This window comes from Melozone crissalis, unplaced genomic scaffold, assembly GCF_028551555.1.
Source record: "Melozone crissalis strain CALT ecotype California unplaced genomic scaffold, PUWL_Pcris_2 ptg000004l_1, whole genome shotgun sequence".
NCBI lineage: Eukaryota > Metazoa > Chordata > Aves > Passeriformes > Passerellidae > Melozone > Melozone crissalis.
The window spans coordinates 29,060,881-29,077,449 of NW_026535782.1; the positions used below are offsets into that span (position 1 = coordinate 29,060,881).

Sequence of the window (16,569 nt, forward strand, 5' to 3'; positions counted from 1 at the left end):
CATCTTTACCTCCATTTTCTTCTGACACAATTTTCTTGACACCTGTTTAAAGGAAAGCAGGAAATAAGATGTATCATGATCAAATAAAAATAGTCACATTTATTTTGTTCATACTTAATTCAGATATAAGAATTCAAAACAACTCTTTTCCTGCATTCAGGGAAGTGTAATAACTGAGTAATTAAATTAACTCTAAAAATTTTATAGTGGATATTGATCATGAACAATGTTGCACTGTACTGTAAATCATAATATTAGCATCTGAGCTCCTGATTTTCCTTAAAAAGCACCTAAGACCAGTGGTGATTGGGTTTCTCAGTAATCTGGGGGGGGGGAAAGCTGACATGATGAGGAAATTTTAACAATAAAAAGTGCATCAACAAATTAGACACAATTCCAAAGTTTATGTCCCAGTTCTGTTTTAAAGACAACAGCCCTAAAGAAAAAAAAACATGAAATGGCTGCAAGTAACTCCAAAAGTTTTCTTTTCACCAGAAGTAACTACTTCTCCATAGAAATAATACTTAGTGTTTGTAAACATGGATTTTGTCTTCAATCACACACTTACTACTACTAATCTTTGTTATTTCTACTGTTAATATAGCTCTTAAAAAATAAGTACAACAAAAGGGTAAGTGCATCAATCAACAAAGAGCTAAGCTATGTAATAAAGTATTTTTTCCAAATATTCTAAAGAATCTCAGTAAAAGGACTTTGCTACAAATATTTTGGACCAACAGCACTTGGAGATATGAGCTTAACCAAAAGAACTTATATAAAAAAAATATATGCATGCTTTTCTAAATTACTGCTAAAGGGGTATATTATAAAGATATCTGTAGTGACAGACTGACATGTTGATGCTGTGCATATGGAGTCTATAATGACATTCTCCACTCTGAAGATGAATCTTGCTGGCACCTATGAGAAGAACTTCCAGTGTACGGCATGTGAGAGTCCCCATCCTAAAATCACAGGAAAAAAAGGACAAGCAATCACAATTGTTTTATATTCAGAGCGATACTTTTAAAAATTCCTGAAAAATGTGAATTCTAAATTAATTTTGAGACAAAATTAATTTATAATTACCTCTTCATCAGAATCTCCCAGCCTCCCTAGATCTAGGCACGGCACCCTGCAAGGAGTTAAAACAATTTTAACAGCAATACATTCCCTTACTTTTTAACTACAACAAAAGCACTGCCTATTAGTTATTATTAGGTTCTTCACAAAAATGTCCATGCAACTGGATGTGGGCTACTCAGCAAATCTCTATTAGCCCCTCTTGCTTCAGCTCAGCAAGTGGCCACTGAGCTTCTCTTCCCCAGCAGCAGAGCACCCTGTCAGCTGAAAAGGATCCTTCTTAACTCCCACATTGGCTTCTCTTCACTCCCCAACAGGAGCTACGGCAACATGATCATAAATGAGGGGTGCCCTACCCTTGTCTTGCACAGCACATCCATGTCAACATTCCTCTATAGTCAGTCAACAGAGAGCAAAAGGGATGCAATTGCTACTTGGGATGCAAATCTTGTGAACTTTCCATAGGAGATTAGCACAGTAGAAGGCAACCATACCTCAGTATCTTGTTCTGCTTAAAGAAATGAAAACATCTCCAATTCATCAAAGCATCTCTGTGCCTTCTGCCTTTACTCCAGGTATATTGCAGAGCACCATGAATGCATATTTTTTTTATATTTTACCACCAAGATTTGCAAGCAACTCTGCTCTATCTTCTTGGAATAAGAGAGTTCTTTATCTTACAGTCTTTTTTTATTAGATAATGAGAGACAGTACACAGAAATTTGAATGTTTTGACTTTGGTTGGAAGAATCAAAGGTCATAGTCACAAACACTTATAAAATAATTACATGCATTGGCTCTAAGGCATTTCAGTAAACAAAACTGGCTAAACTATCAATCATGGTCCTTGGAAGAGTAGATATTCCTCATGCGCCAAAGTCATTATAAGGATTTAAATTTGAAAAGCACAAACAAAATTTCCCATTGCTTGTAAAAACCCTTCACAACAGTTTCTCTGTATTTTTTATTGTAATACCTGTAAAAGCAGTCAATAGCTAAAATATCATTTTTCTCCTTTAGACTTTAAAAATATTCAAGCAAAACAATGAATAAATATTTGCTCTGAGTGACACCCTCTGAAGATGATGGAGCCAAGTTCTTCTTGCTTGTGCCCAGCAATAGGACAAGAGGCAAAGGGCATAAACTGATGCACAGGAAGTTCCACCCAAAAAAACCTCCTTCACCACAGGTGACTGAGCCCTGGAACAGGTTGCCCAGAGAGGTTGTGGAGTCTTCCTCTCAAAAACCATCTGGATGCAATCCTAAGCAATCTGGTCTGGGATGACCCTGCAGGGAGGTTGGACAGATGGACCAGTGAGTTAGATCCAATGTGGTCTCTTCCATCTTTACCCATTCTGTAATTAAACCTCCACTCAGCCAAACATAAATCAACTTAATTCCAAAGTAAATAATACATCAAATATTCTACCCCAAATACAAATCACAGGAAACAAACCTATGATGATAAATTTCATGGAATACTAAGTTGCATGTCACTATAAATGCAAATGCATTGTGTTAATAATATACACAATTAAACAAGATGATCAAAAATAGAAGCAGACTTACTCTGGTGGGCAAGGACTGTGTGTAGCCTGTCTATTTGGTCTCCAACCCTAAAAGAATGACACATTATTACATACCTAGGGGATCCAGATTAAAATACATAGTTCTCCCTTTTCAATTTCTCCTTAAATATTTAAAATTAGAGGCTTAAAGTATCTGTCCAACATACTTGACTAAGACACAACTAACAAGGGGAAAAAACCAAAAACTTCTCATTGAAAGCTAATTCTTACACATCATGAGACTAGCAGACTGAATATTCATCATGACAGTAGGATTTCCAGCCATTAAGAATCTAGACAGCATCCACATCAGCTATTAACAATACATTAAAAATAATGTGCGCTCCTGAGGCTTTGTACCATCACTGCTCACAAGGCTTTAGGTCACATTGTCCTTGTTGGGTGGGAACCAACCCTTAAACCAAAACCACAAGACTGACAGGCAGCTGGCTCACAAGGAGCAGGCTCAGACCCCAAAGAACCCCTGATATTTGGTGTAACTGTTTCATCTCAGCTTTACTATAGCAGTCCTGATGATGATTAGGCAGTTCACTTTATTTATTTTGCAAGGCTGAATACCACACAGATCTCCAAACTCAACTGAGCAAGAACACAGCAGGAGAAAAGACTCGAGCCAAAGCATCACCTAGCCCCCTATGGCTTTTGAAAACAGCTAGCAGCAAATCCGTAGGGAAGGCTGCTTGGGGCAAGCACAAAGTAACAATTCACCTAACTGGCCTCCCAGTCTGAAAAAAAAAATTGGTTTGGGAACACTCAGAACCAGGGCTAACATTTTTGTTTTCACACTTCCCAGCTCATAAATCTCAGCGTCACAGTCTAAACTGAGCAGAATCCTATTTCCAGCAGTGCTCGAACATCCTTCACGATCTGAGAGCCAGCACAAAGCTGTAACTCCTCCCTTGCCATGCAGCCTTTGGCTGCTCCCGAAGCACAAGCTCGGCAACACCACCCTCTAGTGACTCCCGAAGGAGCCCGGGTGCCAGGTGAGAGAGCTCTCCGCACGCAAGGAGCGCCGCCACCCTTTGGACACCTACCTAACACCATCAGGGCATCAAAAACAAGGCATCACATCCCACATTTCTCTTTTTTCTGTACTGTTTTAACTGCGGAGAGGCAAAGAACACAGCTAATCCTAGATGCTAAAGCCTTAACATAATTCGTTTTCTAGAAGTCATCAAATCAGGAAGAAAGCAAACAAAAAACATTGTGAACACTGGGGTGAAGCACGTGATTTCAGCATAATTTTAATTTAAGATTTACTTTTGCAAACTACCAAAAATCATGTGGACTAGAGAGTCTAAATTTGGAAACTTAGTTGCACAAGAAAGAAAGAAAAAAGGGATGAGGGATTACAGGAAAAAATCAAAACTATTTCCTTTTACAACCTATACTAAATGCCCCAAATGTTCTTGTTGTCCACAGGTATTTAATTTTCAAAAATCTGGTTAAAACATTAACAGTAACATTATAACATTGGTGCATTAATGTTCACAAAAGGTATTTTTTCATTCCAAATCAAACTGAAAAGAAGACCAGCAACTTGGCAAATTCCAAGAATTCCTAATGGGATCATACAACAAATAAGGAAGTAAAATGGGTGCTTGGGGGCTGAGGGAGGATTAGCAATTAACTTTCTTTCATGGACATAAAGTACACAGTATCTGTGAGAACAATCAACTGTTACTACCCATATTATTATTTACATGAGCAGTAAGGAAAATAATGGCCCTCAGGATCCAAGATCATATTCCTAGGGACTATTAAAAGCTAGCCCTAAAGCTTCTACTACAGTGAACCTGTGAGGGTTGCACACCTATCTTATTTTAAAGCATAGACTATTAGGAATTCCTGGAAAACATAATTTCCCTCTATACTGAACACAGAGCACTGAGATTCATTTTTCATGTCAACCTAAAATCATGCCTTTTCAAATTATATTATGGGGGCTGCTTTACTTTACTGCTGTCTTGCAAAACAAAAACACAGACACACCTGTTGCCAGTTTCACCAACATCCAGAGACAGCACACACAGTACATGTTCAAGCCTCTGTTGATCTTAACTGCAAGTACTAGCTCATTCTTAAATCCCCCACATTCCAATTAAGTACTCAGAGTAGCAGTTATTCTTGGATAGCTGTTTATATTGGAATTTCTCACCCTCACTTGAGAAGCTGTCATACTAAACTATCCCTTTCTGACAAAAATAATTATTTTAAAAGGTGTCTATAGAATGGATTTTAACCTCAAACTAAGAAGCTCCTGAAGTATGATTAAAATATTTTTAAAATGTCAAAGTAAGGAAGAAAAACAATCACAAGCCTTCCATTGACTACCTGACATTTCTTCCCCCTCAGTGACAACTCAGCCTTTCTTCGAGGGGATGCAGCAACTCCCTTAACTTCCAAGTCCATGCAAATTCAATGGCTGGCAGCTTTCAGAAAAAAACTGAAAACCAGAAAATACTATTAAGAAAAGCATGTATTATTTTATCTAAGTACTTCTGGGGGGAAAAAAGTTAATGCATTAGAAAGAATTTTGGTATTGTCTTAAGCAAGCTATGAAATGCTGTTGGTTTCTCTTTTTCACAGCCTCTTAATTTCAGCCTTTTATTACTAGCGCTTAATCAGATTGTGTTCAAATTTATGTTTTTGCCTCAAGCTTAACAACCTCCATTCCCTTACACTTATGGATACATTCTCATCCCCGTATTACTAATTTGTTACCCCTTGGCAACATCCAACCTTTGGTGCTCTCTGCTCACACCGCGGCCTGGCTCCCATCGCTCAGTGCCCTGGGAACATTTCAGGGCTGCCAGCCTGAGAGCTCCAGGCTGCCGTGCCACCAAGCATTCCTGCTCTGCTGGCTCTCCCTCCACGCAGCCAGGTTTGAACCAAAAGCCCATCATTCGGACGGCACTGAGCAGTTCCCATTCCCCAGGCACCTTTCCCTTCCCGAGCAGGAGCGGGGCCTGCTGGAGCCCCGCACAGCCCCACGGCCGAGCCCTTCCCCAGGGCACGGAGAATGCCCATGCACGGCCAGGAGGCTCTCCGGGAACGGAGCATCCTCCCACCCGGGGGCAGACAGCGCCGTTGTACTTCATGGTGCACACGCTGAGATTACTTTTACCAAACACCAATGCCGCAAAAGGCGGAATAAACACTATGAGCTCAGCAGCTCCACGGAAATGATGCATTTTCCCGGGAGAGGCGCGGGACGCCGGCGGGCAGGGGCAGTGTCTCACCGGAGCGTTCCCAGGCTCACAGCTGCCGGCCCGGCCCCGTCCGGCACCCCCGCACCGTCTCCACGGTGCCCGGCCCGGGGCTGCCGCTACAGCAGCGCGAAGGGGCCAATCCCAGCCAGGCCTCGCACCGGAGCTGCGCAAGGTGCGCCCCGGCGGAGCGGGAACCGCAATTCCCGACTGCTCCTGCGGAAATCCCCGCCAGGAGCACGGCCGTGCCTCCCTCCCCGCGCCCACCGGCGGCTCTGCCCGCCCTGCGGCCCCGCAGCCCCGCCAGGACCGGCGGGCGCTTACACAGCACACGGGCTCTGCCCCCGGCAAACCCCGGCAGCTGGAATCGAGACCTCCGAACTGCGGCGAGAGAGCGCACGCTGCGCGCTTGTAGCCTGGGGCCGAAACAGCGCGATCAGCCCGAGGCAGCTCAGGGCCTTTCGGACAAGGGCTTCCTTCGAGTGGCAGCAGCCTCCGAAGACTCGCGGGGGTGAAAGGCACAGCAGTAAAGATCCAAACACTGCCCAGGCGGGGAAGGGCCCGCCGCGGCCAAGGACACCGGTGCCAGTGCCTGGAAGGAGCGGGACTGACCTGCACCCTGCACACACCTCGGCAGGCAGCACACCTGGCTCCCATTCCATCGCTCCCGCAGATCAATGGCTTTGACATTAGCTCACTTTAATACATTAGCTATTTCAAAGAAAAGCCTCAATGAAACTGATCTTTTTAGTTTCATTTGTCCAGAATGCCCAGAGCACCAGCAGTTATTTTCTAAAATCAAACTGCATCCAAGTACCAGATCGTGGTACTTCGATAGAGTTTGATTTTAGAAAGTACCAGATTAACCCCTTCTGTCTTGGGGAAAAAATCTGCCACCTCTTGAGAAACCCTGGGTCTGTAGTCAATCAGTTTTCCAAAGTTAGGCAAAATCTCACTTGGTGCAAAACTACTAACACACTCATGTTAAGGATGTATTTCTGGATGCACTGCTACTTCCAAGTCTGTGTGATCCAGTTTTAGAACAAAACACATACCATGTGTCTACACCAGAATGAACAATTCATTCCATTTCAGTGAGTGACATGATAATAAATTTAGTCCCTTTAAGTACAGTACATTTCCTCCATAAAAACAAATTCACATGCTATTTTCCTGTAAGAAAAAGGATGCCAGAAGAGTTCAGGCATCATAACTGGCCTAGTTAAAAGCGATGCAATTATAAAACAGAAAATGTAACAGTGCCATACTATCAGACCTACCTCTAAGGCAATTCCTGTCATTAAAGGCTGGCAGTACCATAGGTGTGTGCATTAAGTGAACAAAAAAGTTATTAAATATTGAAAGGGTGGACAAAAATTATTCTGGCAAAGGAAAATAATGCTTTTCCTAATACTGACCTAAAAGGGCAGCTATAAAGTTGGCATAATGTATTGAAAAAAAATCCCACACCCCTCAGTTCTTGAATGGTACATAGCAACACATCTGTTAATTCTGATATTAAAAAAAAAGGGTATGGAAATTAATCAAAAGGTCACATTCTATGGTATTAAAATAAATGTGAAACAGAGATACAGTACTAATGGGTATCAGTCAGTTATTATACAGCTGCTGAGTTTAACAAGTGACAAGTGGGGAAGAAATTAAGTGATCCAGTGTAATACATTTGGTATTAAGTTGACATACAAAACCAAACATCATTATTCAGGAGATGGCAAATTTAGACATCATTACTTTCATATAGCGTCCATGGCTGAATTTCTCTCTCCAAATAAAGAAACTTAACTATGAATGAGTATCAAAGACTTAATGCATACTGCTTTTCACACTCCCAGAGAAAATTTTTCCACCAAGAGCTGAATTCATCAGTGCATGCTCTTTAATGAACTCAAGAAAGTCACAGTTCAAGTGGCATAATGCTTTCTAGTAACAAAACATTTATGAAACATCTATTCTTTATAGTCTCAACTAGAATATATTCTAATATTTTAGTGAAGCATCAGATATAATTACAGTGCATTATATACAGAGTACAGAAATATTTTTATAGGGAAAAAATAAATAGAAAAAATATGTAAACATCCTGAGTAAAATTCTGCTGCCACTGAAGTCAGTTACAGAATTGTCATAGATATGAGCAAAGGCAGTATTTCACCCCTCTTTTTAAAGCATATAGCAGTGCACATAACTTCATTTCAATTTAAAGTGCATACAACATTATAAGAAGAATTCATAAGCTTTTGGAAGCTTTACATATGCAGATTCCATTCACATCTATTGCGTCTCCTCAGTCCCATCTCCTCTGATTCAATGGCATCTTTGCTTATCATTTCTTCATCTTCTGCAACATCTGGCTCCAACTGATGTATTTCACATTCACTATGTAATTCATGTTCTTCTATTTTGTAATCATTATCAATATCCTCAAGCAAATCTCCATTACACTCATCTTCTCTGTTGTCCATTTCTTTCTCTTGAGAATGTTCGGCAAACGACTGAATGAGATCTTCAAGTTTCTCATCACAAATGTGTCCAAGATCTTAAAATTCAAAAAAAAAAAAAATCAAAATTAAAGTTTACTGGTAAGGCTCTGAATTTCAGGGTCAGGTTAGAAGTAGAGTATTTTTAAATTATTTTTTCTCTTTTATTAAGACTCGAATAACGCAAAAAAAAATCACCAAATTTCTAATGGACCATTCTTAACATTTAAGACTTCTCTTGGGCTACCATGCAGCCCTTGAAGTCTCCAGCTGAAACTAACATACAATTTGCTGTTTAGTGTTTTATTGTAAGCATTACTCACAGCCTCTGTGGTCCCCAATTGGAAATCCTTTGCCTGAAGTTACTCCAGTACTAACAGACTACTTAGGAACTGATGTTCCAAAAGCCTGTTTTATCAAGAGAATGTGACTGTGTGGTCCATCCCAGTTCAATGTCTTGAGCAGCTATTCTTAAATAAATCATGATGTATCAAAAATTTGAAATTGGATACATCTCAAATAAGAAGAATGGTATTCCTCCAGAATAAAACTAATTCCACACAAATTACCCAAGATTCAGAAGCTGAACATTATTATAGTAAGATCTATTTATTCTTTTAAAATATAAACTATTTAATTATCTATCTGTCTGAAAATTAAATTACCTTTCATCTTGTTTTCTGATTTATCCAATCCACTTTCTTTCATCAGTCGTCTAATTGATTGGAGCTGTGTCATTATTTCATCTTTCTGCTCACAAGCTAAAGCATTGACACTAGAAAAAAAAGGCAAATGTTAACAGCTGAAAGATTATCTTGGAAAGGAGTGTTTGATAATAATACACTCATTGCAGTATTTCTCTCTGTGCATAAGTACCATAGTGAAGTTTGTGAAATGTTTAGGTCAAGCTTTCCTTTGAGAACTGTCTCAAGAGATAGTTCTCAAAGGAAAGCTTGACCTAAACATTTTACAAACTTCACTATGGTACTATGGTCTCTTGAGCAGTGGGGAGGCCATTACATCACACAACTACTGAATGTCACTGACCTCTGGCTTTGGAGCCCCAATGGCCAAGGTCGAGTAATAGCTACTGAAAGTAACAGTTATGCAAAGTTGTACTACTATCCACAGTAATACAACAATGCCCAATGTAGAACTTTAGAGTTTGAAGGCTTTTCTCATTTAAGGTTTTTTAACTTTCCACCCCACCACTACTAGAAATTTGTTAGGCAGACTGGCCAGTGACTTTTCTGTTTAATAGTTTCAGCACATATCCAGTTCAGAAGTACACTGCAGAAACCATCAGGAAATTCTGCATGTTTTAACCTGTGTTTCGTGAAGGATGTCAGTCTAGAAATTAACTGCAAGGATACTTTTATTTCTAGTAGATCAGTAAGGCTCTAGCTTCTTAAGAACAGAACCTCTCTAAAACTATAAGGAGTTTTTATATTACTGATTCCTTTGTCCTACTAAAATAGACAAGTTCTATTTCACTGGAATACACACACTCCACATATATATTTCAAAACACAAAAAATAAGTAGCTGCACCTTGATAACTATTTTTACTTATAATTACATCTAAAAGAAGAAACTCACTCTGCTACCAAAATCTATTTCCCACAAGAGCTTTCAAATGTTACTGAGTTTAAGTATATTTTCACTATTAGTCTCCTTGGTCAATATTAAAGTTCATCTTGTTAAGCCACAGTAACATGATCATGTCTTCTGCATTTATGTTTGGTGCACAAGAGATGGGAGGTGTCTGTGAAAAAGTTCACAAATTACAGAATCAATATCACCTACAAAAGGTACAGAAACAGTAAGCAATCAAAGAAGGTTCCTAAAACTTTCCTTACCTATATATAAGGATCATCTTAAGAACTCTTCGTTAACATTTTGGCGAATTTCAATATACAAGAAACAACAGTGAGATTTTTTAGAAACACTCACCAGTTTGAAAGTGGATCCAACTGAGTCAATAAAGAATTTAACATTTTCTCTGTTTGTGCTAGATGTTGCTCCAGTTCTAAAAGCTGATGCTCTAACAAAAACAAACACAGACAAAAACAACACAACAAAAAAAGAGGGAGGTGTGAGGGGAGGGAAAGAGGGATGAGGAGAGAAAGAGCATTGTAAAAATGTTTTTAAAATATCATTAGGATATTAACTTATATCTTTCACAGGACAGATTAAAAACCAGAAAGCTTCTTTCATCAAAAAAATTTGACAATATGAAAAGGGAGTGGTGGGGGTAAGAACAGAAGCCTTATTATGTGTGAACAGAAATCCCATCCGCCCAGTAACCTATCCCCAATGGTGCCCAAACAGAGGGCACTTTGTAGAAACTGAGCAAGAATGTGCAGCTCACCTTCCCAGTCTCAGTAACTATGCAGCTGCAAGTACTGTATTTATACATAATATGGTTTCATGTGTTTTCCTATTCACACCTTACAAATATATTTAATGCTTAATGCACTAGAATCAAGAGGAGTCATTCCTCTGAAAATACAATTAAACTTAGAAGAAAGAAGAATGCAACACACAGGGATGATGAGTAGGCTGTGTGGCAAATCACTGCTGAGCCTTATTATAGACTTGATGTAAACAGACACCAAAAGATGCTGCTAGTTGTTTAATTCACTAAAATGAGTCTATAAAAGGGAGGAAAAGGTATGAAAACAGCATCAACTTTGAATGTTTGTGATAGGTTTGTCATTTGGCCCAGAAATCATAATTGGTCTCTTTAATTGTTTAGCCACACTGTTCCACTATCAATATGGTTCAGTTCTAAACCAGATCATTATATTATTTTTAAATACCCTATTTATTTTTATTTCATTATATCCCATTTAAACTGAAGAAAACTGAACAGGTCTTAAGTGAGAAAAACATCAGACATTTTAGAGGTAGAGAATCATATTGCATTACTACAGTTGCTTTAAACAGCATTACATCTGGAGAATTAAAACAAACCTCAAACAAGCATTTCAAACACATAGAATAACAAAGTGGGTATTTGTAGATTCCTAACTGCTCTCAGTAATTTGCGAGATTGCCTTCATTTAGCTCGATTGCATCAATGAAAACATGTTCTTTTCCAGTAGGAAATAAGCGTTTTTGTTGAACATATGCATTCTGAATGGGTCTTACCTGTTTCTTTTGCCTTGTCTTCTGTACTTTTTTCCTTTTTGGAGTGACTTTCTTCATGTGACTTCATCTTTAAAAAATACAATCAAGATAAACAACCTCATCACTATTTGTGTACTAAAAACAAAACTGCATTTAGAACTTTAGTGAAAGTAAACAGCAACCATAAAAATGTGCTACATTAATGAAACTTTTCTCCGGTGATGCCTCACCTAGTCTTAAACTAACATTTCTGATTTTAAGCAAACACAACATGACTGGCAAAAGCTCTAAAAGAAAGCAGTTGCTATTTCAAAAAGAAACACAAGAAACCTTCTAGGTTACTGGATCCAGTCTCCTATCATTAATTATGATATAGAATTTATTTCTTAAAGCAATAAAGATACAATCATAAAAATATTTACATTTTAACCCCACAAGCCCGAGTGTAAAGAACTGTAACACCCAAAATATGGTTTTCATGATTTTTAAATCTTGTACTAAACTGAGCAGCCTCTATACTCATTTTCCTAAGCGGTGATATTTTTCTCATACACAAGATTAACGTGAACTGACTCCTGAAATGAGCATGTTGTCTCCAGTCTTACTCCTGGTTATTTTTATTTTTTTATTTTCCCTGAGGGCATGCAATGATATTCCAGGTGTGCTCTCAGCTTTGTGTATCTCTTACTATAAATAATACATTTCAAGACTGATTCCTTTTAAAAAACAACGAATCACATGCTCTCCTTTTTGAATTTACAAATGGCAGAAAAGGTATCCCATAACATGAATAAACCTACATGTTGCACGATCACATGAGAAGTCCAAACAAAAGGTCAAGTCTACTCACTGTTCCACCTAACTGCTAATCTAAGATCACTGCTCTGCAGGAATTGTCTACCTCCTTCCCATGCTCAATCTTATTCTGAAGAATGAAAAGGAAGTGGAACACTGATGAGACTTAGGTTACAGACTCAGGTAGCAGCACTGTTCAGGTTCTCAGATTCTCATTTGAGGCTGCAGGGTGAGTAAGATTCCAGAGGTCTTCATACAAAAGAATTAGATATGCTAACATTTAACTTTGGACTTCACATTCAAAGTCAAACAGAGCAAGAAATGGCTTTTGGACAACCCTATACATGGGCTCAGAATTAGAAAAACAGACAAGCCAAGAATTTACATTTCCCCCTAACTACAATAATTTAACACTTTTTCCTGTGGCTTACCTTGAGAAGTTTGTATGCTGCAAACACTCCCACTCCAAGAGCATACAGCGGCATGAGGGTGAATGCTAACTCTCGACCGTTTCCTCTCGTTCTCTCACTTTTGATCTCTTTCTCCATTGCATTTCTCATCTGTTGAAAACTCTGGTAAGTATTACTGTCAGAATTTCCTGGAGTCCGGTGAACTTGATAAACTGTCTGAGGACTACCTTAAAAATAAAATTGAGGGAAAGACAACAAAGTAAGAAATAAAATCAGGAGTCCACAACTGGAATGAAATTGTTTTCTTCTTGTGTAATCATCTTTGTTCATCACTCTTCTAAGACAGTGTGGGCAGCCTTGTACCCACTTAAGAATTATTCTTACATCAACAGGATGCACAGTTAAATCTAAGCAGCAAAAACTCTCAAGCCAAGCTTGGTTTCTTTAATGTACAATTTTTAAGCTTCTTCACAGCAACACTGGCAAACCCTCAGAAAATCACAGAAAGATAGACATAACAATAAACAATTTAAATTTTGAAATTAAAGCATATTCAGAGAAACTATTGATAATGCTGAAAACAGTAGTTATTATTTTTTCTTTGTACCAAAGGAAATGAGTTAATTAGAAATTGAATTGTCTGGTGACAGAAAAAAAAGGTTTTGTTGAAATACACTGCTTTCGTTATTTTGACAGTAAACTCAGGTTTACATGGATATTCCCACAGGCTTAGAAGTACTGTACCTCTGCAAATCAAATATTTAGCAGAAGAAGATTATACAATACCCAAGAGATGCAACCTTGGAAGTCAGAAGTATTTTTGCATGTAATTTGCCTACCAGAACAGGGAGCAGATGAGAAAACAGCCAATGTCATTGTTCAACTTAGGAAACAGGTTATTTGGTAGTTAAATCAAGGTTCATGGGGCATGCACATATGGAACAGTACCATCAGCTAAAGAATGCAGATGCTTGCAGAGACAGACAGCAGGGAAGGGGGGATTGTGGAGTTTTACACTGACGTCTCAAGTGAGTGCCTAGACTTAAAACTTAATGTATCAGAACTGAGAATGGGTATGGCAAGGTTCACTTTCTATAAAAACTCCCAAACAAAAGCCCATTATGCAAATCACTGCTTATCAATTAATACTGTAACAGTATTTCAGGAACTCACAGTAAGGTAACTCAAGTGTGCAAAGTACAGCCACGATCAGATAGAGAAAAAATTAATGTTACACAAAACCTCAATGCTCTAGCTGATACAATCAGAACTCAAGCTACCTTCATTATTCAGTGCAAATTCAGGCAGGCATTGTCCTTTCAGGACAAGTAGATTTAGATTTGCTAAACTAACTAAACTTGCATTAACTAATCTGGAAATCACATTTTATATTATATATATTTTTCCACCTTTCAGAATGTTTCATATTGATTCCTAGTTTTACATTTACACTCACCTTTCCCCCTGTTTTAAGTTCTATTTGTTTTTACAGTAAATGAGTAGCTTTACTAAAATAGTTACTATCACAGATGAACAAATTTTCTACAGATCATACAAATAAGAATATAGCAAGGGAAACATCTTCAGGGTGGAGAGAAGGAATGCTGAATCCTAGTGGAGATCCAGTGTCCCGCACCAAGTTTATCCCACAGAAGAAATAGCAGTGAGTTACTAGCCAACCAGGAAAAAATAACCACCCAGAGAGGTGAAAATAGGAGATCTGTCTGAAATTTATTTTACTCAGTGCTGGGCCAGTACTTCAGTAGAATCACAGGCATGTGAAGTGTTTGTTTTTTTTTTTTTTTTAGGATTTGCTTTTAAAATAATTTGATCTATAGGGAATATACCGCTTCCATATAAATAAAAAATAATCAGGTGAAACAGGCCAGGCAAGAGCTTATGAAGCACTGTAAGTTTGACATCAGGTGGGAAGAACATGGTAGCAGCTCAAGCCTCCATTTTTATGCCAGCAGGGAAAAAGCACAGACACATTTGGAGGATTACACCTCGGAAGGCATCATCAATGAATCACAAAGCTACCTTACAAAAGCGGGCCTTTAGTGATTGTCAAAAACTAAGGTGTACCCTTCGACCTTGAGCTAAATCATGACATCCACTGACATAGCTTAACATACACGGACACCACTATAGCTCCTCCAAGTAATAAACTCTGTAATCCATTCATTGATACCTTTTCTAAACAAGCATCTTGGACTCTTTTCTCATATACTGCCGGACAGATTTTGTATGCCTGTGCGTGTATTCACTAACAGTAACACGCGGCTTCCTGATTGCAATTGATTTCTCCCAGTGACACCTCTCGGCTCATTTGCTCGATTGTGGCCCGGCGGGCATTGCTGGTCACACCGCTCGGCACTAACAATTACCGGGTGCTTCCTGCACTTGAGAGCAGTTTTGTAAGACAACACAGACAGAGCCCAAAGCCCCGGCGACCCAGAGCAGCAAAACACCGCAGGAGGTGGGGGTGTTCCAGGCGCACACAGGCCAGCTCGAAGCGCCCTGACCAGGCCTCTCCGTCCGCAGCCCCTGTACACCGGGAGCTCCCAGCCGGACGAGGGCACATCCCCCTCGGATCCTGGGCTTCCTTTCGAGCCCGCCCGAGCCCGCGGCGGCTCCCGCACGGAACCCCGGCCGCGGCACCGCCCCGGCTCCTACCTCTGCCGTGCTGACGGGGATCGTAGTGGCCGGGGCCGGCCTTGCCGCCCCGCGGGGACCGGCCGGGCCGCCCGCCGCCTCCTCCCCCGAACATCCTGGGCATGACGACGAAGACGCAGAGCACCAGCACGGCCGAGACCAGCACCTGCTGCACGGCCGACAGCGCCATGGCCGCCGCCTGGCCGCCGCCTTCCTGCGGCCGGGCCGCGCCCCTCGCCACAGCGCCCCTGGCGGCCTCCCGCGGCACGGCGCGGCCCGGCACGGCGCGGCCCGGCACGGCGCGGCCCGGCACGGCGCGGCCCGGCACGGCCCGGCACGGCCCGGCACGGCACGGCATGGCATGGCACGGCGCGGCGCGGCGCGGCGCGGCACGGCAGGGCACAGCCCCAAGCGCCGCCCGCGGCCCCGGCTGCCGGGCACTCCTTCAGGGGCAAAGGTGTGACTGCACTCCTAGCGCTGAAGGGCATTTCCGCTGGCAAATGAAAATTTTTGCTGGAAAGGGTTAAACAAAAGTGAAGAAGATGCAGAAAAAGCAGCTGTTTGATGTTTAGCCCGCCTAGTGCCCCAAGAGGAACATGTTAGCAACGGGCAGCTAAATGATGAACATCCCGAGCGCACTTGGAACACGCATTTATCCAGCAAAGAACGTCCTTTGCTTGGATGGGTTTTGGGCTGCATTGGCAGATAAGGGGAGGCGTGGCGATTTGGGAAGTGATGAAGTTTGCATAAGACACCACACACGGTTTTAAATGCTCAGGAATAGGAAACCCAGAAAAAGTTATGACGGAAAGTATGGCTTGAAGAAAACCAAAGGCCTTAGGGAGGAAAGAGTATCAGCAGCCAGTGGAGTAAATTGTAAAGCTTTACAATTGTAAATTGTAAAGAAACTAAGAGTGAAGTGAAATGTATAAGCAGCAGTAAATCTAAGCAATAAATCACAGCATCTTCTTTTAATACATAAAACTGGGTACTTTAATGGTAAACTTCCCAAAACAGTCATGAATGGAAGGCAGATAGAGAAGATCATTCATGTTCGGGAATCAGCTGCAAAGAAGGAAGAGGGAGTAGGATGAGTTACTGGCCAGGAATTGGTACCTTTACCTCATGAAGCTGTCCTTGCAAAATGCCCTGCTGTGTATTTAAAGCCATACCGTAGCAAGAGTAAATATTAGTTTCCA

The 16,569-nt window shown here is 40.6% G+C and overlaps 2 protein-coding genes across 2 annotated transcripts in view; both read right to left on the bottom strand.

Moving 5' to 3' along the window:
• CAPS2 (calcyphosine 2) overlaps positions 1-5,089 on the bottom strand; it is a 28,324-nt gene extending 23,235 nt beyond the window's left edge. Inside the window, 4 exon segments of the mRNA XM_054275376.1 lie at positions 855-965; positions 1,090-1,135; positions 2,653-2,699; positions 5,007-5,089. Coding sequence (XP_054131351.1) covers positions 855-965; positions 1,090-1,135; positions 2,653-2,699; positions 5,007-5,084 — 282 coding nt within the window. The 5' untranslated portion in view covers positions 5,085-5,089.
• A 2,667-nt stretch (positions 5,090-7,756) lies between these two features.
• On the bottom strand, positions 7,757-15,579 carry CCDC107 (coiled-coil domain containing 107). The gene is made up of 6 exons (XM_054274811.1): positions 15,392-15,579; positions 12,737-12,942; positions 11,532-11,598; positions 10,332-10,422; positions 9,045-9,154; positions 7,757-8,438 (listed from the first exon to the last, which is right to left on the bottom strand). The coding sequence occupies exons 1-6, from the start codon at positions 15,558-15,560 to the stop codon at positions 8,149-8,151; spliced, it is 933 nt and encodes a 310-aa protein (XP_054130786.1). The 5' UTR covers positions 15,561-15,579; the 3' UTR covers positions 7,757-8,148.
• Positions 15,580-16,569: the final 990 nt, after the last annotated feature.